This window comes from Palaemon carinicauda, chromosome 38 (genome assembly GCF_036898095.1).
Source record: "Palaemon carinicauda isolate YSFRI2023 chromosome 38, ASM3689809v2, whole genome shotgun sequence".
Taxonomy (NCBI): Eukaryota; Metazoa; Arthropoda; class Malacostraca; order Decapoda; family Palaemonidae; genus Palaemon; species Palaemon carinicauda.
Genome location: NC_090762.1, coordinates 7,265,175 through 7,287,876, shown reverse-complemented (window position 1 = coordinate 7,287,876; position 22,702 = coordinate 7,265,175). Strand labels below are relative to the sequence as shown.

General features: G+C 41.8%; 1 protein-coding gene across 3 annotated transcripts in view; it reads left to right on the top strand.

The window, feature by feature from the left end:
* Positions 1-22,702, top strand: part of Vps2 (vacuolar protein sorting 2) — a 53,214-nt gene that overhangs the window by 18,797 nt on the left and 11,715 nt on the right. For all 3 annotated transcript variants that reach the window (XM_068361864.1, XM_068361865.1, XM_068361863.1), the window contains exons 2-4: positions 3,556-3,739; positions 16,817-16,992; positions 22,022-22,156. In XM_068361864.1, the coding sequence (XP_068217965.1) occupies positions 3,566-3,739; positions 16,817-16,992; positions 22,022-22,156 (485 nt within the window). In that variant the 5' untranslated portion in view covers positions 3,556-3,565. The remainder of the gene's footprint in view (positions 1-3,555; positions 3,740-16,816; positions 16,993-22,021; positions 22,157-22,702) is intronic.

The window sequence follows — 22,702 nt, the reverse complement described above, 5'->3', positions numbered from 1 at the left end:
ACCTTTCTTTTACTACAGGTAGACTCAATAAGAATATCTCTGAAGAATACCATTTTCTTCTGGCTTTAGGAAACGATAAGGATAGTGTACCTCCCTCACTTGTAGATTCAGAAGAACCTGCTTAAGCAAATGCACACAAAGTTAGAAGGATTGGTTTTACACATCTTCAAAAAGAACCTGTCAGTAAGTCAAGTGTTGGAGACTGGGGTATGGGACTGCTAGACAACCTTCACCACCCACTATCTGTGATTATACCCCTAATCTTTGAATACGTTCTCTCTGGGACTTTTGTTAACTGCTTAGTAGGTTGTGCAGCGAACATGAGATAGCAGTCGCGACATAAGTATGAATTGTGAGGTAAGAGTGTCCGGCTAATGTTTCCTTCTTTCTTTTTCCCTCTCTTTGGGTCAGCAGTCGTGATGTTATTTGCTGTATTGGACGTTGATGCAGTAAGCTATCATACCAAGCAGCTTTTCTGAATGAATATAGAAGTATCTACCCCATCCTCCTTACAAGGTGGAGGATGGCCTCAAGTGTGGATAACTCCATTAATTTGAATTAACCACTGTAAGATGAAATATCTTCACTTACCATCTATTGCTAGAGAAGAACCTAGCCAGTCACCTAAGAATCTTTTTTTCAGATGATGGGAGGTGGCCAGGTGCCAACACTCACTTCCCTAGATCATATTCTTTGAACATTCTGGATTTCTATACCAGCCAGCTTGGTCATAGGGACGACCTTCCTCCTTAGTATAAGATTCCTATTAAAGGATGAGGGTTTGTAAGAGTGTAGGAATGAATCGTAAATTAATTGAAGTAATATCTATTTTTCCTAACTTTACAAACTTGATTCGTTTGAGTTTTACTTCTTGCCTTATCCACCCCTGAAGTCCTAGATAAATGTCAAAGGGGCTACTCAGTGTTCTGCCGAGGGGGCGGGGCTTTGTTGCCATCCTCCTATAACTATTGGCATCTTTTTATCAATTCTAACAACTGAGTTCTAGCTATGCTGAAATCATACTCCTATCAAAGGACCCAGGTTTGTATAGTTAGGAAAGATATAAATTTCCTTGAAGATCTGTAATTTTTTTTCAGTTATCAATTTTTCCTGTTTTTGTTCAAGTTGTACCACTATTGTGATGTAATATTACTTGTTCCATTACTAAAATCCACTACTGGTACATACTGTTTGTGTTAGATATTAATTTTTACTCAGCTATCTCATTTATTGGGATCCAAGAGATTTGTCTTCCTGCTAATGGAAAAATTGGAATGTGTCTAGTAACTTGATGAAAACTTCTGTTACTGTTTAAGTGTTCCTTTTACTGCCCTAGTTATATGGCAATAGGCTATTTTGTACAGTATGAAATTCATTTGAACATTAGTGTAAACCTCTGTGCTCCTTTTTTTTTAATCTTAAATGAAAATCTGTGACATGCAATATAATACTTGTGACATTTGCAAATAGGAGTTCTGGTGTGATGTACATATTGTTAATTATCATATTGGTATTTAAAAGAAATTGCTAGGTCCTCCAGAAGCCATATGTACAATTTAATATGTCTTGGAAACACAGATGTGACTGTTATAGTTAAATTATCATTACTGTATAAAGTTAGCATATTTAAAGTAGATAAGTTATTGATTAACTGCTAAAGTTATTTATTTGATAGTAATCGAACCTTACCTTCCAGAAAAATATATTTTTTTTAGTAAATATTCCTCAGTTTGTTGGTGAACATCATCATCATTAGTCATATTTTTATGTACATTTTGACTTTCTGTTTACAGAGTTAGACTTATGAAAAGGTCACTCGATTATCTTCTTTCACATTTACTTTCCAATTTTAAATTCTTATCTGATCCAGTCTGTATGTTCCCCCTTTCCATGTATTTCCAGACTCCCACAAAGCATTCTGCGATTCCCCTGTCACCACAACGAATCAGTAGTTCATCTCCCCCCTAAAACATCTCAATTTGTTCTTGTGCCTATGAACACCACACCACCTGTCTTGAATTTTCTCATGTATTGATAGAATTTTTACCCTCATTGATAATGGAATACTTCTTTCTTTTAACAGCAGTCTAGTGATTTCCTCAAATCAAAGTTATTTCTGATGCTTTCCTTACTACTCTCTTAATTCTTGCTTCACATTACAAGTACAGTACCATGAAGGTAATATATATCTAATGATTCCACAATACTATAGCAAAGTCCTCCTCCTCCATCTCTTCACTCTTAGCTCTTCTGTATGTCAGTCACTAAAAATTCATAACTTCTCATGTATTTCAATCTTGAACATTTCTTTTGCCATCATCTGTTATATTCAGTCTATATGATATTTTATTCTCCCCTAGACTATGTCTAATCCACATGGCTAATTTTCATCTGCACTCTTATTATTTCCTCTCCTATCACCATATTCCTTGTTTAGCTTTTATTCATTTCAAACTGTCCGTATATCCTTGCTTCTGTTTTTTGAACATATCCAAGAGGGTTTTTCTCTTATTCAGCTGTTAACACAATGTAGTATAGCAGTATAGTAGCTCCAAGGGTCACCCCTTTCTGTACATCTGTATAGTTAATGCCCTTAATATGATACTATAGTTTAAAAGCACCAATAGCCAATCACTTGTAATGGACACCATCTGTAACTTAAATTGTATATATGTACCTGCTAATGACTTTACTCTAGATCTCATTAAATCTATCAGGTATCTTTTCCTATTTAATGTCTACCTTATTACTTGTTATGTCAAGATCGGGAAATTTATGATGTGTACTTTTTTGTATAATACTTGCATCATTTTGAAATTTTTCCGTTTGGTTGCTTTTCATAATAATACCGAACCAATAGTTTTCAATAACAAATTTTTGTGTGATCTTACTGCCACTTATTTTTTCATACCGTGTCAGTAGTGATACTCCTTGATAGTTTCCACATTTGATTGTGTCACACTGTATTGCCTTTACAGGGGTAGTGTATCTCATATTGTGCTCTGTATGCATTACTAAAGGGCCTTGCAATATCCCTTCAACCTCTAGCTGCACTTACTTTTTAGCTTTCTATTTTATCTTTGTTTCCTATTCCTTTCTTTCATCTTACTGTCAAATTCTTTCAACTTCTACTTCATAGTGGAATTGCATGGTTATCTTTCAGTTACACCTCAGTCCTGAATTGCCTCCTTGTTCCTAGCAACAGGGCCATATGACCAGAGTTCCAAAAACCCAAATACTGTACTTCTTTTTACATATTGTACTGTTGTAATACTCTTTCTAATTTTTCTAGTTCCCTCTTTATTTGAAAAATTCTAGACAACATACTATGACTGGATACCCTGAAACATCTATGAAATTTCTTGTTACTCCTGATGGTGCCAGGTTCTAAAGTCTTATAATTTTTCATCATCTTTAAGGCTCTTCTAAGTTTTTTGGTTTGTAACCGAAATGAGTATTGATTAAATTGTGTTTTATATAAAAGTTATTAGCATTTTTGGTTACTTTTATTTCATGTTATACATTCAGAATACCTTATTCATATCCTCTTTTCAGCTCATCGAACATGCCTCTTGAGTGGTTATTTGGTCGGCGTATGACGCCAGAGGAGATGCTGAGGAAGAATCAGCGGGCGTTAAATAAAGCGATGCGAGATCTTGACAGAGAAAGATCTAAAATGGAACAACAAGAAAAGAAGATTATTGCTGATATAAAAAAGATGGCAAAAATGGGACAAATGGTAAGTTGACTTGTATTCAGTTATAGTGTACTGTATACAGTATCTTGTACATAACAGTGCTTCATGATAGTTGTTCCATCACTAAACACAAAACTTTTCAATATTAAACTTACCCGATAATCATGTAGCTGTCAACTCCGTTGCCAGACAGAATTCTATGGAGGGATACGCCAGCTATCACAATACTAGAAGGGGGTGTACTTACCAGCGCCACCTGTGGCCAGGTACTCAATCATTTGTTGTTGACACCTCCTCAATTATTCCTCTGTCGTGCTTCCGGCTAGACGTTCTGGGATACGCTTATGGTCTTCGAGTTTATTCACGGATATTTGGTGAAGTATTCTCTCAGATTAACGGCTGTCGCTTTACTGGAATCCTTCTTATATTAGCTAGATAGCTTTTATATAATACTGATATAACGGTTAACGAATTTTGCTTGTTTTTGGATCACCCTTTGGCTAACTCTTTGAAACAAGATGTCTGACGTTTCGCAAGCCCCCTCCCATAGACGATGTAGGTCTTGCAATAGGCGTATTCCGAAGGCCTCGGTAGATCCTCACACCGCTTGTTCTGACTGTAGGGACAGGCCCTGTCTATTAGAAAATCGATGTGAGGAATGCGCCGGACTTTCGGAATTGGAATTTGTCCGTCTTTTAAAATATTCATCTAAGTTAGAGAGAGGTAGAGTTAGGAGAAGTTCTTCTCACTCTTCTATGTTTTCCTCACCTCATGATCCCCTACCTTTTCCTACCCCTGTAGTGGCTACCCCCGAACCTACTGTGTGCCCTCCGCCTGATATGTCAGTTGTTTTGCGTGCTATTCAGGCTTTAGGCGATAAAGTAGAATCAGTGGTAAGTGACCATAAGTCTCTGATGGCCGAAGTTAAAGAACTGAAGGTCAAGAGTGCAGTGGGTGGAATTAGTGCCAGTGCTGTGACGAGTGCTAGTGTCGGTGCAGTGCCAAGTGCTAGTGGTGCCAGTGTGGTGCGTGAGGATTTTTCTGTGCGAGCCAGTCGTCCTCCCAGTCCGGGACCTCTTGCAAGCTCCCATGCCCAGGGGAGAAGCAATGTCGAAGGGCTTAAGGGTTCGACAGGCCTTGTTAGGCGCACAGAACTATCCTCGGTGGTTGCGGGCGTGTCTTCCTTAGACCGTCACTCCCACCTGCAGACGATTGAGCCCGTCTTATTCTCGTCCGCTGATCAACTAGCAGGGAAGAAACGTTGGTCTCAGGTCTCGAGACCGCTTAAACGTAGAGTCCAGTCCGCGAGTGCTCAGCCAGGTTGCAGTCATTGGCTCAGCTTTGACTCGCCTCAGTCATCTGTCGACTGTACTCCGCCCAAGAGGAGTAAGGTTCTGCCAAAACAGAGCCCGACTGTGACTTTACCTCAGTCTGTTATCGTTTCTGCCGATCCCAAGTGGACCCTGCTTCAGTCCATGCAAGCTCAGCTTTCGGACTTGATGCGTGAGTGTCGGGCTGAGAGTGTTGCACCTCCTCCTCCGCCTACACTCCCTCCGCCTGTTCTCGCTCCGCCTGTGCTCGCCCCGCCTGCACTTGCTCCGCCTGGTCGCAGCACCATCTGCCAGGCGTACGGTGTTGAGCCACTTTCGGAGTTCGCTGTTCCCAGTGGTGTTCAGCCTCAGCCTTCTTTAAGGCAACCCTTGCTTTGGGATCAGGAGAGTTATTCCACTCTTCCTCCGCCTCCCCTTGCTGCTCCACCAGTGGTGCAACTCTCGGTTGGGGTACAACAACCTCTCCCCTCCGTGAGTCTGTCTGCTCAGCCATCGCTGCAGCGAGCTCAACCCTCCTCAAGGCAAGCTCCTCTACACCCTGGACTTGCGCCTCAGGAGCCTCAGCTTGCGAGAACTTTACCTTGTTCTGCGCAGCCTCAACCTCATCATGCTCCGCTCATCTCACAGGAACAGGAACGGACTACTCCGCCTCCGTCCTCCGCTCAGCTTGTGCAATCCTTGGGTTCAACCTCTCTTGCTAGGAGTCAACCTCCTTCACCCATGTGCCTGCCTTCTGCTTCGTCTGTTGTTCAGCCTTTGCAGTCTGAGCCTCAGGTTTTCCCTCAACAGTTACTGGAAGAGGAAACCACTGTTATTGTTCCTACCCGTTCTGACTCTGCGGTTCAGCATTCTGGTCCGATCGCTTCGCTACCCTCTGCTGATGAGGTGTCGGATGATGAGGAGGCACACCTTGATCCCTCATCAGACGTGGACGAATCTAAGCTTTCTCCATTGTCGATTGATTTTCGTAAGGTCTTGGCTCTACTCAGGGAGATTTACCCAGACCACTTCGTCTCTGCTATTCCCCGCTCTCCACCATCTGAGTTTTCGCTGGGCGTACAACAAGCTAAGTCCAACTATACTAAGCTTGTCCTAGCTAGATCCTCCAAGAGGGCTTTAAGGATCTTAGGGGAGTGGCTGCAGTCTAAACAACACCTTGGCAAGACTTCCTTCATGTTCCCTCCAACGAAGCTCGCTTCGAAAGGTTGCGTTTGGTATGCCACAGGGGAAGCACCAGGCTTAGGAGTACCTGCCTCTGCCCAGGCTGACTTCTCAAGTCTGGTGGACTCGCCTCGGAGAACTGCTATGAGACGCTCGAAGGTTTGTTGGACCTTCTCAGACCTGGATCATTTTCTGAAAGGGTTGTTCAGAGCATTTGAAATGTTCAACTTTCTCGACTGGTGCCTGGGAGCCCTCAGCAAGAAAACCTCTCCTGCAGACAAAGATTCTGCCATGCTAATAATGTCCTGCATGGATAAGGCCATCAGAGATGGATCGGGTGAGCTAGCGTCGTTATTTGTATCAGGGGTGTTGAAGAAAAGGGAACAACTGTGTACCTTCCTTTCCGCCAGCATTACACCTTGCCAACGGTCACAACTCCTTTTTGCTCCACTCTCAAAGTTCCTCTTTCCCGAGGAGCTAGTTAAGGACTTGTCGGCTGCCCTGATACAAAAGGACACGCACGATCTTGTAGCCTCATCGGCTCGTAAGTCTAAGGTTGCCACCTCAGTCCCCAAGACTTATCGCTCCCCAGTGGCTGATACCCCGGCTACGAGGTTCATACCGCCCTTTCGTGGTAGAGCCCCCAGCCGAGGAAGCTCCCGTCCAGACTCTCACAGGAGCAAGTCTAGGAAAGGATCCAGGACATCTAAGGGAAAGAACTGACTCTCAGATTCTCCAGACAACAGTAGGAGCCAGACTCAAGATCTTCTGGCGAGCCTGGGAGAAGAGAGGTGCAGACGCACAGTCTGTCAGTTGGCTGAGGTACGGTTACAGGATTCCATTCTGCCTCAAACCACCTCTGACCACATCGCCCATCAACCTCTCTCCCAACTACAAAGAAGAGGACAAGAGGCTAGCATTGCAACAGGAGGTGTCGCTACTTGTGCAGAAGAAGGCAGTGGTTATAGTCCGGGACCATCAATCCCCGGGCTTCTACAACCGTCTCTTTCTTGTGGCCAAGAAGACAGGAGGTTGGAGACCGGTGCTGGACGTCAGCTCTCTCAACGAGTATGTCACCAAGCAGACGTTCACGATGGAGACGACCAAGTCGGTCTTAGCAGCGGTCAGACAGGAGGACTGGATGGTCTCGTTGGACTTGAAAGATGCATACTTTCACGTTCCCATTCATCCAGACTCCCAACCTTTCCTGAGATTCGTTTTCGGAAAGGTTGTCTATCAGTTCCAAGCCCTGTGTTTTGGCCTAAGCACAGCTCCTATGGTCTTTACTCATCTGATGAGGAATGTAGCGAAATTCCTACACTTATCGAACATCAGAGCCTCCCTCTACCTAGACGACTGGCTGTTGAGAGCCTCCACGAGTCGTCGTTGTCTGGAGAACCTCAATTGGACTTTAGACTTAATCAGAGACCTAGGTCTATTAGTCAATATAGAGAAATCTCAACTCATTCCCTCCCAATCCATTGTGTACCTGGGAATGGAGATTCAGAGTCAGGATTTTCGGGCTTTTCCATCGGCCCCCAGGATAAACCAAGCCCTAGAGTGCATCATGAGCATGCTGAAGAGGAGCAATTGCTCAGTGAGACAGTGGATGAGTCTCACAGGGACCCTCTCATCACTGGCCCTGTTTGTCGAGCTAGGAAGACTCCACCTCCGCCCTCTTCAATTCCATCTTGCTGCTCATTGGGACAAGGGCTCGACTCTAGAAGCAGTCTCTATCCCTATCAACCAAGAGATGAAGACCACTCTCCTGTGGTGGAAGCACAATTTCCTTCTCAAGGAGGGTCTATCATTGGCCATCCAGACCCCCAATCTTCATCTCTTCTCAGATGCATCGGACTCGGGCTGGGGTGCGACCTTGGACGGACGGGAATGCTCAGGAGTATGGAACAAGGAACAAGGATTACTCCACATCAACTGCAAGGAACTGTTAGCAGTTCATCTAGCCCTGTTGAACTTCAAGTCCCTCCTGCTAGGCAAAGTGGTGGAGGTGAATTCAGACAACACCACAGCCTTGGCTTACATCTCCAAGCAAGGAGGGACCCATTCGAGGAGCCTTTACGAGATCGCAAGGGACCTCCTCATTTGGTCAAGAGGTCTAAACCTCACTCTGGTCACGAGGTTCATCCAGGGCGATATGAATGTTTCAGCGGATCGCCTCAGCAGAAGGAATCAGGTCATTCCCACGGAATGGACCCTCCACAAGAGTGTGTGCAACAGACTTTGGACCTTGTGGGGTCAACCTACCATAGATCTGTTTGCCACCTCCATAACCAAGAGACTTCCGCTTTATTGTTCCCCTGTTCCAGACCCTGCAGCGGTTCATGTGGATGCTTTTCTTCTGAACTGGTCCCATCTCGACCTGTACGCATTCCCTCCGTTCAAGATAATAAACAAAGTTCTGCAGAAATTCGTCTCGCACGAAGGGACACGGCTGACGCTGGTTGCTCCCCTTTGGCCTGCAAGAGAATGGTACACAGAGGTACTTCAATGGCTAGTCGACTTCCCCAGGACTCTACCTCTAAGAGTGGACCTTCTACGTCAACCACACGTAGACAGGTTGCATCCAAACCTCCACGCTCTTCGGCTGACTGCCTTCAGACTGTCGAAAGATTCGCTAGAGCTAGAGGCTTTTCGAAGGAGGCAGCCAGTGCGATTGCCAGAGCTAGAAGAGTTTCCACTCGTAGAGTCTACCAGTCTAAGTGGGAGGTCTTCCGAAGCTGGTGTAGAGCCAATTCAATATCCTCTACCAATACCTCTGTGATCCAAATAGCTGACTTCCTTCTACATCTTAGGAATGAGAGATCCCTTTCAACACCTACGATTAAAGGATATAGGAGCATGTTGGCCTCAGTTCTCCGCCACAGGGGTTTGGACCTGTCTTCCAACAAGGACCTTCAAGACATTCTCAAGTCTTTTGAGACGTCTAAAGAACGTCGTCTTTCCACTCCAGGCTGGAATCTAGACGTAGTCTTAAGGTTCCTTATGACATCTAGGTTCGAACCTCTCCAGTCAGCTTCCTTCAAGGATCTTACCCTCAAGACTGCTTTTCTCGTTTGCCTTGCAACAGCTAAGAGAGTCAGTGAGGTTCATGCCTTCAGCAAGAACATTGGTTTCACAACCGAATCTGCAACATGTTCTTTTCAGCTTGGATTCCTAGCAAAGAACGAGCTTCCTTCACGTCCTTGGCCTAGATCGTTCGAAATACCTAGCCTCTCCAACATGGTAGGTAACGAACTAGAGAGAGTTCTTTGCCCTGTCAGAGCTCTCAAATATTATCTGAAGAGGTCTAAACCTATTCGAGGACAGTCAGAAGCCTTATGGTGTGCCATCAAGAAACTCTCGAGACCCATGTCCAAGAATGGGCTTTCGTACTATATAAGGCTTCTGATCAGAGAAGCACATTCTCACTTAAAGGAGGAAGACCTTGCATTGCTGAAGGTAAGGACCCACGAAGTAAGAGCTGTAGCTACTTCGTTGGCCTTTAATAAAAACCGTTCTCTGCAGAGCATAATGGATGCAACCTATTGGAGGAGCAAGTCAGTGTTTGCATCATTTTATCTGAAAGATGTCCAGTCTCTTTACGAGAACTGCTACACCCTGGGACCATTCGTAGCAGCGAGTGCAGTAGTAGGTGAGGGCTCAGCCACTACATTCCCTTAATCCCATAACCTTTTTTAACCTTTCTCTTGAATACTTTTATTGTTGTTTTTTATGGTTGTTACGGTAGGCTAAGAAGCCTTCCGCATCCTTGGATTTGGCGGGTGGTCTATTCATTCTTGAGAAGCGCCTGGGTTAAAGGTTTGGTAGAGGTCCTTTAGTAGGGGTTGCAACCCCGTGTACTTTGGCACCTTTGGGTTGATTCAGCCTCCAAGAGGAACGCTGCGCTCAGTAAGGAAGACGAACTTTAAATAAAGAGGCAGAGTAACGGTTCTATTCGACTTCCTTACCAGGTACTTATTATTTCATTGTTATTTGAGATAACTGTTATATGAAATATGGGATACTTAGCTATCCTTTAATCTTGTACACTGGTTTTCACCCACCTCCCTGGGTGTGAATCAGCTACATGATTATCGGGTAAGTTTAATATTGAAAAATGTTATTTTTATTAATAAAATAAATTTTTGAATATACTTACCCGATAATCATGATTTAATCGACCCTCCCTTTCCTCCCCAGAGAGAACCAGTGGACCGAGGAATAATTGAGGAGGTGTCAACAACAAATGATTGAGTACCTGGCCACAGGTGGCGCTGGTAAGTACACCCCCTTCTAGTATTGTGATAGCTGGCGTATCCCTCCATAGAATTCTGTCGGGCAACGGAGTTGACAGCTACATGATTATCGGGTAAGTATATTCAAAAATTTATTTTATTAATAAAAATAACATATTTCACTTTTTATTAGGGAATGAACTTATGGCAAAGCTGAAAAACTAGACTAATTATAAGACTTTTAGCAAGGTATAACTACCCTCTGCCAGTTAGCAGAGTGTGTAGTGGCTATTACCAGTCCATCTATCAGCAAGGAAGTACAGCCATACCTCTCTACACGAAAGAATCTGCTTACAAAATTTTCTCACTGCGAAAGAAGATGCAAAGGATTTTACAATTAACATCGTGAAAAATTTTTCTCACAATGAAACAATGTACGGTACGAGAGTTCGACTGTCTCCAAGAATGATTTTATAATTCCTGCGCCGCCAGCTTGTAAACTCGCCAATATCCTCCCGTGCTCCCTTTGGTTATCTCCCTACTCAGATGCTAGTTACTGCCATAAGGTCCTGCTCTCCTACTGGTCAGCATCTTCAGTACTATATCCCATCATGCATCTACGCATTGGCATCTCTCGCTCATTTTATTTCAGCAGCAGTATCATATTCATTGACTTTTTGTTTGTGATTTCGCTTTCATGGCTATTGTACTGTATGGTGTTGTGATACAGTAGGGTGATGTGCAGGGAAAGAAGAGGAGGATGCTTTCTATTCTATGGAGATGAACATGGAAATAATCAAGAAATAAAAGGCTGCTATGCTGTTAAGTGTGATCGCGAAGGAATATGACCGAAATCTGTCTACGATAAGAACGATCCTGAAACAGAAGGAAGCCATCTTAGCAGCAACACCTTTTAAGGGCGTGACTGTTTTCTCTAGCAAGAGGAGCCATGTCCATGATGAGATGGAGAGACTGCTGCTTGTGTGGATTAAGGACAAGGAAATCGCTGAAGACACGATCACCATAACAATAGTTTGCTAGAAGGCCAGCGCCATTTTTGATGATCTCATGTGGGCTCAGGCTGAAGACGACACAGAAGAAGGGACATCGAAGCACGCAACCTCATAGTTCAAGGCTTCATGGGGGTGGTTTAAAAAATTTAGGAGTTTGTCTGGGGTTCATTCGATGGTGCGTCATGGGGAGGCTGCAAGCTTGAACAGAAAAGCGGCCGAAGCATTTGTTGATGTGTTCGACGAGTTGACTGTCAAGGAAGGCTATAGTCCCCAGCAAGTCTTCAACTACAAAACGGCTTTTTTGGAAGAAAATTCCTTGTCAGACGTTCATCATTGTTAGTGGGGATTGTAAGGTGAAACCCATGCTGGTGTATCACTCCAAGACTCCTCGAGCCTTCAAGGCCCACAAAGTGATCAAGGAGAAGCTTCCGGTGATGTGTAGGTCTAATGCCAGAGCCTGGGTAATAAGAACCTTGTTCACCGAGTGGATAAACCTTTGTTTCGGCCCGACTGAGAAGAAATATTTGGAAGAGAAGTGCCTCCCCCTGAAATCCCTGCTGGTGCTGGACAATGCCCCTGCTTACCCTCCTGGCCTCAAGGATTTTTCCTTTATCAAGGTTCTCTATCTTCTGCCTAACACCACCCCTCTCTTCATGCCCATGGACCAGCAAGTGATTTCCAACTTTAAGAAACTCTACACGAAATACAGTATCTCTTCACGACTTGTTTCAAAATCACTGAAAGCACAAACGTCACCCTTCATGAATTTTAGAAGGAGCATTTTAAAGTTGTTATGCCTCGAAATCATCGATACAGATTGGCCGGAGGTTTCAAGGCACACCTTGAACTTTGCGTGGAAGAAGCTTTGGCCTAATGCTGTCTCCGTACAAGATTTCGAGGACTAACACATAGCTTGCTACCATAAAATTGCAGCTTTTGTCGAAAAGAGACTTCCAGAAAAAATTGATGGAGGTCATGCGCTTGAATATCTAAATGACGTGTACCTGAGTCATTTTAGGGAAATTTTAAGCAGGCAGAAACAATCTTTCTTGGATAGTTTTTTGAAAAGAGGCCTTCTGTACTAGTAGGCCAAGGGGTAGCTCAAAGTGATCTTAAGAGAAAGAAAAGTGGCAGTGGTGAAGAAAATACAGAAAATACAAAGTGTTAAATTAAAAAAAATACAAGATTGGAATAACGCAAAAGAAAATTGGATTTTAAGTTCATCGTAAAATTGTGTTAATATTTTCTACCATTTTTTAATGTGTTTCTTTAAATTAATTGTTAATGTTTTCTGCCACTTGTTAATGTCTTATGCTGTTTTTCATCCTCTACTGTGCCGGCACTTCGCTCTCAGACATCGCCTAACTCCAAAGGTTACCACATTTTTTTTACAGTATTTTTACTGTTTGCTCTAATTATACATTTATTTTACAGGTTACTAATGGCTAGATTATTATTGAATGATCCAAATGATTGTACAATACAGTATTTCAATGAGTTTAGTGTAGTTGAGCCTTCTTAAAAACATTTAATGTGGTGTTTTTGTTGGGCCTTGAACAAATTAGGTTATGTGCATGTTAAATGCAACTCACAATGCGAAAAAATCACGGCACGAGAGCCACTATGGAACCAATTAATTTTGTGTTGTGAGGCTTTACTATATTTGAGAATCATTGTAGACAACTGGTGATACCAGTTCAAGGTGCTGTGCTTCTGCCTGTCAACAGCACCTCAGGTTTTCACATGGGTTTTCTCACTGGTGTCAACCTGGGCCCACAGGAACAGCATTCGTCTGTTGAAATACCTGGACGACTGGCTGATCCTAGCAAACTTGTTGACGACCATTCTCCAACACCAAGACAGACTTCTCGAGTTTAGTCTTGATCTGGGGATTGTGGTAAATCTTGAGAAGTCCTCCTTGTAACCATCACAGAGACGTATACTGTACCTAGACACTAGGTTGGGGAAATTATTACCGCCCGATGACAGGATGCAAAGACTAAAGAAGGTAGCAAGCTCTTTCTTAGAGCGAGACTCCCTTCCAGCTAAACAGTGGCTATGTCTAATAGGACACCTGTCCTCCCTGGTATGTCTGGTTACCAATGGCTGACTGCGTTTACGATTGTTTCAGTGGCAGCTGAAGTCCAGTTGATCACAGCACAAGGACCCACTGGACCTATTGGTCCCTATGGGACCCGAGCAAAATATGGATCTAAAATGGTGGGTTGCAGTCAACAACCTTTGCAGAGGGGTAGACCTTCATTCTCCCCTTCCCGGGAATATATGCTCTTCACAATCGTATCATATGGCCTTATTGTCCGAGTCTAAAAGATTTTTGCACATCAGCTCCTGTCAGGTCACTCCATAGTGTTGATGACCAACAACACCATGGTGATGACATACATCAACAAACAAGGAGGTACATACATTTTCACAGCATTTATGCCATCTAGCAGTGGAGATGCTAAGATGGTCAGAAAACTACTCAGTGTCCCTATCAACTCACTCCACTCCGTGCAAGAGGAATGTGATCGCAGACAATCTGAGCAGAGTGACTCGGATAGTGGGCTCTGAAAGTGGTCCTGGAATCGTGTAGTAGCCAACAAAGTCCTGACTTGTGGGGTTCCCCGACAGTGGATCTGTTCGAAACATCTCTGAACAGCAAGCTTCAGCTGTACTCATCTTCGGTACCAGGTCCTCTAGCCCTATGGCAATATGCCTTTCAAATGATGGAACAGCACAGATGTCTACGCATTTCTCTCATTTTGCCTGATGAGAAGGCTCAACAAGGTAAGAGCATCCAACAACCTGTTCAACGACCCTCATAGCTCTGCTATGGCACTACGCGTAATGGTTCCCGGACCTTCTACAGCTACTCACAAAGGTCCTGAAAGAACTCCCTCCACGTCACAATCTACTCAGACAGCCACACGTAAAGATTTACCACAAAGCCGTAGAGTCCCTACATCTTCATGCCTGGAGGTTATCCAGTATCTCCTCACGAAGATAAGCTTTTCGCTACCTGTTACGAAAAAGATGTCTGGATACCTCCAGGAATCTTTAGCTGCAGTATATCAGGCAAAGTGGGCAGTCTTCTGTGGTTGGTGTCGTGGAAGGGGTATCGCTTCTGTCGATGCCTCTATCCTAGTGATAGCGTATTTCCCTGTACAGTATACCCTCAGGAGGAAAAACTTCTCTCAGTCTTGGCAGTGAAAGGGTATCACTCAGCTTTGAGCATTGCCTTTAAACTGAAATGGGTAAATGTTTCCTCATCGTTGTTGTTGTTTCACCTCATATGAAATTTTGAGCTTGCCTGTCCTCAGTCGGGAGTTAGACCACCTCCATGGAATGTTGTTCGAGTTGTATGGTCCCTTAAAGAAGCGCCTTACGAGCCGTTACGTCAGACATCAGATCTTCACCTGACTCTGAAAACAGTCTTCCTGCTCCCATTCAAGGAGATGAGGACAGGTAATGCTCGGCTTCGTCCCTGAGTTTATCGCCAAGACTCAAAATCCGGGAGTATCGCACTACCCATCCGGATTGAGAGTCTGTAACGTAACCGATGACCCATATCAGATCCTACTATACCCAGTGAGAGCTCTGAGGTGTTACCTCAAAAGAATTTCAGGAGCTCGTCCCTGAGTTAATGGGGAAGGTGAAAAGAAAAATCACTAAGAAGACGATCTCAGTGTGGAATTGAAAGATCATAGAGTGGGCCTTGAATCCTGATTCATCTCCGTAGATGCGAAACATAGAGCTCACAATGTTACAGGCATTAGCATGTCCCTAGTATTCAAGAGAAAATGCAGTCCTCTCAGATATACTCAACCAGAAGTAAATGGTGGTATTCATCTCTTTCAAACAAAAGTAACCAAGTTTTAAAATATGCATCCCAGCAGCTAAGAAACCTTGTTTCATTTATTAAAATGTAAGAGATAAAGTTGTACAGTATACAGTAACGTGCAAATGCAAATTACAGTGTAGTGTTATAGAAGTCAGGGCTTTTGTTAATTGAACTGTTTTGATGGGGGTAATTATCAACCTTTAGATAGTTTAAACATAAAGGAATGTATTAGTAGGGTGGAAGTCACTGCCATTTAAGCTCCCAATATCATCTCTACACTTTTTTTTTATTTCTACTAGATCCTTGCATGACAAGAAACTAAGAAAAAAAAAAAGCAAAGGAAGAACTAGCTCACTTTGTTAGAAAAGAACTATTTACGAATAAGAAAATCAAAGCCTAATGTCAGTGGATACATGACTGTTAAGTGACCTATCTATCCTAAACACTCAAAATTAGCCATCAACACTAATTAAAACCAAGAATATATGATAGACTAATCTAAGCTAAAGCTAATATCACCAGTTCAGGGCAAATATGAGAGCTTGTATTTGCTATCTCCCACTTCTTGTCAGAGTGTAGATATTGTGGTAGCAAGTAAGAATAGTTTAAAAAAATCTTTAATAAAGGACATAGATGAAAGTCTATAAACATAGAGGAATCCTGACTGAAAGTACCAAATACAGAAAACCATACAGAGCTTATTTTATGTTTTGAAAACCTATGCAGACACATCAGTAAAATTAAATTTGAAGCAAAATGAAAAATATTTCGATATGTTTAACCCAGCCACATCAGTTTGTATCTGCCTAATTCTCTGAATTAAATCCATTACCCTCTTCCCAGAAGGAATTTGTTATATTGAGAATACGTTGCTTAGTTCTTTAATAGAGGAATAAGCTCAGTCAGGTTCATTAGCTCCCTAGACCTTATTGCTGATGAAGACAAGACTAAGCACTAATTTCCAGTTATATATGTATTTTTTAATTCAGAAAATTTATCTAGTTTTTGAGTAATTCCTTATTAAAGCCGCCTGAATACAATGTCTAAAATGAATTCTTTTTATTTTCTCTCTCCAAATATCAAGTACACAGGAAACTTAATGTTGTCTTAAGTTTGTAGTGTAAGCCAATCTTCATGTCAAGGTTATCATGTCCACATTAGGAAACTTTATTCGTAGTCATAAGTATGTAACTCAGTTGATTTGTCACAGTTGTAAAGTCCAAATTAGGAAATGTAATGCAGTACAGTAGTCATTAGTAACCCAATCGTTATTTCATGGATATCAAGCCCACATTAGGAAGGTAAATAGTAATAAGTATGTAACCAAATGGTCATGTCGAGGTTGTATCTGAGTAAACACGTCTTATTAAATATTCTGCCTAGACAAAGTCAAATACCGTAAAGCATTGTTAGAAATTTTTTAAAGAGTTTTGAATGTGGTGTTTGACATCCATAAATGTGTTGAAAGAGTAAACTTATTTTGTATGCTTTGTGCACTATCTACTGGAGATTTTAGAGTATGACTTTACTTGCAGGATGCTGTTAAAGTGATGGCAAAAGACTTGGTCCGAACTAGGCGTTATGCCAAGAAGTTTATGATGATGCGTACCCAGATTCAAGCAGTATCTTTGAAAATCACCACACTCAAGAGTCAGAATGCAATGGCTCAGGCAATGAAAGGAGTCACCAAAGCCATGATGAATATGAATAAGTAAGTTTTTAAATCTATCTATCTATCTACCAAGGCACTTCCCCCAATTTTGTTGATAGCTAACATAGGAAAAAAAAAGAGGGAGGATTTTTCTTCTTTTTGTTACTCCACCCTGACAAGGAATTCAGCCGAGTTTGGTTGATACTGCAATGGTCATACAGCCCACCCTCCCCTGTTATCCACCGCAAATGAAGGTTCATATGCTGAATCCCCTACTGATGCTACCTCAGCGGGAAACAGCAGGGACCATCGAAATTGTCATAATCGCTTGGCATTTACTGTATTCCTATTTCTAGTATGCTCCTTTGCCTCTCACATCTATCCTCCTATCACCTAGAGCTTTCTTGACTCCTTCCGTCCACCCAAACTTTGTCCCTCCCCTTGTACTTCTCCTATCAACTCTTGCATTCATCACCTTTTTCATCAGACGGCCATTTTCCATTCTTTCTACATGACGAAACCAATTCAACACATTCATATCCACTTGAGCAGATAATTAATTTCTTACACCAGTTCTCACCCACACTACTTCGTTCCTAACTCTATCGAATCGAGATGCACCAGCCATACTCCTCAAAAACTTCATCTTGAACATATTCAATTTAGTCTCTCCATCACTTTCATTCCTCACAACTCTGATCCATACATCCTAGTTGGTACAGTCACTTTCTCATACATAGCTCTTTACAATCAATCCTAACCCTCTATTCTTTATCACTTCCTTTACTGACCCCAACATTTTACATCCTTCATATTTTTAAGTAACTAATTGTGTTTGATTAATATAATTACCATCAGAAACATTTGATTGGTTAATCTTTTCTGGCAGAGACAGTTTAGTTATTTATTATTTGTGCACTTAATTATTGCCTTTTAGTTATGCACTAGTCCTTCTGTTCTCTTTTTCTTCCTAAAGCAGTTACCACTTACACAATGGCTTCTATGGCCCACTTTTAATAAATACTACTGTAAAGATTTTTTGCAGTCTCCTTGTGGCCCAAGCTGCGTTGCTTACTGTCTCATACTTTTCAGCTATTATTTTTGGCTGCTTTCCAACTTCTTTAACTTGACCTTGCTACAATATTTACCTTTCATATAAGAACAAATCCTAATTTATTATAATAATGTGCCTTTTTCCAATGAATTTCTGGACCTTCCTACTGATCTTTTACCTGTTGCTTCCATTTCTAGTGTAATACTTCTCTGGCTACCATCTCTGTATTTGATTTCTCAATCTGTTTTCCAACTGCAAAACCATCACATCTCTTTGCAACTCTCATTTTTCAGGTAATCATGAGTTAACATTTCTTAGTCACTCCTTTTTTCAAAATTTTCCTTTTGTTGTAAATGGCTTTGTCTCTCCCCCATGGAGTTCTAAATTTCACTTTCAAAATCTTCCTTTTTTTTTTTTTGTCAGTGGCCTTGTCTATCTCTCTCATAGAGTTCTAAGTCACACCTTTCAAAATCTTCTTTTCTTTGTCATTGGCCTTGTTTCTTCCCAATAGAGTTCTAATTCATACCTTTCAAAATCTTCCTTTCTTTGTCAGTGGCCTTGTCTCACTCCATAGAGTATTATAGATCTTGTGCATATTTCATAAGTTTAATCTAACTTTGCTCCTACACTATGACAAATCTTCGGCCTTTAATAGGATACCGTAGATATCAGCGAAGTTGTAGTACTTGGCAGTCAAACTTTTATAACGAGGTGTAAACAGGTTAGCGGCTGGTCGTGGGGAATCCCTGCCCCACCTCTTGTTCATCGAGCAGTCACTTTGATTTTGGCCGTCAGTCGAAACAGACGTTCTCTCACAGGGTGGAATATCTTGGTAAATTTATATTTCTTTTACTCTCCAGCCGGCTTGTCATTGTTTCCTGTCCTATGGATGTTTACAGTTGTGTGGACTTACCGTGGGGGTGTTGGGATGATGTTGCGACACCTTCATAAGTGGAAGGGAAAAGGACCCCCATCTGTTGTGTCCTGCCTGCAGAAGACATTCCTGCAGTCATGAATCTTCTTGTCAGGAGTGGTCACCTTCCCAGTGGATTGTATATGGCAAGAGGAAATCCAACCCTCTTCCTCTGACCCCCAATAGGATTTCTTCCGACCCTTCCCTGTCAGTTTCCTCTGGAAGCCGTACAGAGAAAAGATGTGGCTTTTTGCCTTAGGAACAAGTCTCGAGGATGGGAAACTTGACCATTTCTCAGGAGGAACAGGAGGGCTTCTCCCTCAGCAGCAGTCTTCTTCTGATTTTCATGTTGATTATGCCCTGTGAGTAATTTGAACCTCCTTTGGACTGCAAGGTACCCCTTTCAAGGAGTTGTTGATGACGGCTCTTACTTGAGGAAGGCACAGAAGTGTGTTTCTGCTCTAGCACTGGACACCTTCGGCTAGTCCCCTTCAAGAGCAGAGAGGAGAGAGTCTTTCCTTCTCAGGCTCCACCCCTTGAAAACATCCGCCATCACACCAGTCTCTGTGTCTCCTTACGAGACCTGTGGAGGAGACATGCTTAGTGTTAGCATGGTCTCCATGCGCCTTCCCTCTGGGATGCACGCACAAGCATGAGCACGAGCAACATTTTTCTGGACACGCACAAAGGCATGACTGCTCTAGTACTCCTGGTCTTGCATGTCGATTAACTCACTATTTCCATCAGACAACCCCTCTTATCTTGAACCTGTGATGGCAGTGCACATGGCACCAGCGTGTGCTCTGCTTATTAGGTGTTTGGAGTTACCAAAAGTGCTCATCACGCACCTTGCCACACTGCATGTCTTGGTCTCACCAGTCTGCACGTTGCTTAGACGCACCTCGCCGTGCCTTGGAATGCCATGCTTACATGATGGAGCGTAACTATAAACCCTCTTCAAAGAAAGACTCCACGCAAGCAAGACTTGGAGAGCATCCACTCAGAATTATGATCTGTTGGTCTAATTAGTAAACCCTCTGACTACTGGAGTCGTGATCATCGGCATCCAGGTACTCTTCTGGATGACCCTCTTACTCAAACCCATCATGGTTCGAGATCAGAGTAGTTTCTTTCGACAACAATTATCAATTATCCCCGATCAAATGTGTGTTGACCTCATGCTCTCTCTCTTTCTCCTTGTATTTGAGGAGTTCCCAGTAGGGAATGTCTTCAGTCTCCTGAGTGGAATGGATTCCATTCAGGTCCCTGGATGCCTTGGAGGATAGAAGATTTCTAGGTAAACTGCTTTCCCCTTTCTATGAAGGCTTTTGCCTCAGAGAAAAGGATATTTGTTCTGTACCAAAGAACTGATTTTCTCGCATGCCATAAAGGGATTCTTGAGCTTCCCTCGGAGATCATGACTCGAGGTTCAAATCTGATTCTAGTAGTAGTACTGGGAACATTCCCTCTCGTTCTCAATCTTCTCCAAGGAAAGAAGAACTTGAGACGTATTTGTCTATTGATCCCTTCCTACACCGACTGGGCATAGTATTGGAGAGGGAAGATCTTGCTTCCGATCATGACTCTTGATGTTTCAGATGGTGCCATTTGTATTCTTTCCACACCTGGCAATACTAAGATTATCATAAAGATCTGCACTCAAGTGGTTAACTACTGTACTGTAATTATTTGGTGTTTAATTTTCTCTTGTTAAGGGTAGAAGAGATTCTTCAACTATGGTAAGCAGCTCTTCTGGAAGTACACTCGAGATCAAACCATTTTCTCTAACCTTAAGTAGTACCATAGCCTCTGTACCATGGTCTTCCACTGTCTTGGGGTAGAGATCTCTAGCTTGAGGGTACACCTAGGCATGTTATTCTGTCTTATTTCTCTTCCTCTTTTTTTTTAAGCATTTATAGTTTATATAAGAAAGATCAACATCAATGTTGTTACTGTTCTTAAAATATTTTATTTTAATGGTTCATAACTTCTCTTGCAGTGTATTTATTTCCTTTCATCCTTTCCTCACTAGGCTTTTTTTCCCTGTTGTAGCCATTGGGTGGGCTTATAGCATCTTGCTTTTCCAACTAGGGTTATTGCTTAGTAATGATGATAATAATAACCAGAGAGAGGAATCAAATGTAGGACTGTCTGGCCAGTAAAAGGACCCCAAAGCTCTAGTGGTAGTGTTTCAAGGGGTGGCTGGTGCCTTAGTCAACTTACTACTGTTAAGGTCAGAGTAAAGGTTATGCTATCCACTAGTTACTACTACTGTACTACCTCACTGAAAGTTTAAATAATAATTCCAGATTTGCTGAACTCATACTCCTATATAAGGTCTCAGGTTTGCATAATTAGGAAAAATCGTCAGCTTACTCTTATTTTGAATTGTATGTGAAAAACATATGTAATACATTCTTCATTTGTTATCTGGCTATTGATTTCTGGCATTGTTTTTCAATAGACACACTGTGTATACTGTGTAAGATTTTTTGTTAGGGGTTGATGAACACTTAATAAAAAAGGCAAAGATATGGAAATAGCAGTTCGAAGACCTACAGGGAGGCCCATGCAATTATGCAAAAGGCCATAAATAAGGACCTAGTCTGGATAAAGAATCATGCTTAACCCTTTTACCCCCAGGCTATTTGGAATTTTCCAACCCTTAACCCCCAGGGGGTTATTTTTTTCCCAGCACATTTTGCAGTATATTTTTTTTTAAATTGCTATAATAGCCTTAATTTTTGTCATAGAGAGGTCAGGTTGGTCTCATTCTCTTGGAAAATGCCTGAATTTTCTCAAAAAAATTATAAAAAATATGAAAAAAAATTTTTTATTGCATTTTTTTGCAAGGACGTACCGGTACGTCCATGGGGGTAAAGGGATGGCTTTTGTGAAACGTACCAGTACGACCTTTGGGCGTAAAAAGGTTAAAGTGCACATGATATAAGATAATGGTGATCCATAATTTTATGCCTAACCTCATAAATGGAAAGTTAAGGGGTATAAATGTTAATAAGGAATGTAATAATGGTGAAAAAATTTATGGTAAATACAGTCTTGTTATCTAATAAAAAGTTTATTGTTAAGAATATCAAACTAAACAGTTTTCTTTCTTTCAGGCAGTTGAAACTTCCTCAAATACAACAGATAATGCAAGAGTTTGAAAAACAAACGGAGATCATGGACATGAAGGAAGAAATGATGAATGATGTCATTGATGATGCAATGGGCGATGAAGATGATGAAGATGAAAGGTAAGCGATATTTATTTTTTTGTTGGCTTAAGGATTGTTTTTATTTTTTATTGATACTATTAAATTTCAGCCATTGTTAAGGTGAATTTAATCATAATCTACTGTAAGCAGATATTTAACTTTTGAGATGATGACTTCTTGTTGTGATTGCCAGTTTGATATCAAACCTATGAATTGGTTGACTATTTTCAATGTTTGCCTTTATAGTAGCTTTTGAAACTTAACGGAATATTCCGCATAACGAGACTGTACGGCCTGATTTCCATAACTTTAATACTGTATGTATAAAAATTTTCAAACTATTGAGTACTGTACTGTTTTAACTAAATTATCAAACTTTTTATAATTTGTAAGTTATGTTTTTGGTCGAAGAGACATGATAAAATCATTTTGAAAATCCTGCTTAAAAACTTGGCATATTAGTTCAGTGAGTCCTACCCTGTAGGCATCATGCTTTAAACATTGAAGTCACTGGCCTCCCAACCTCTAATTAAAAATAGGACATTTTTCCACCTTCTGATCTACCTTCTTTCCTCCACTGTGTTA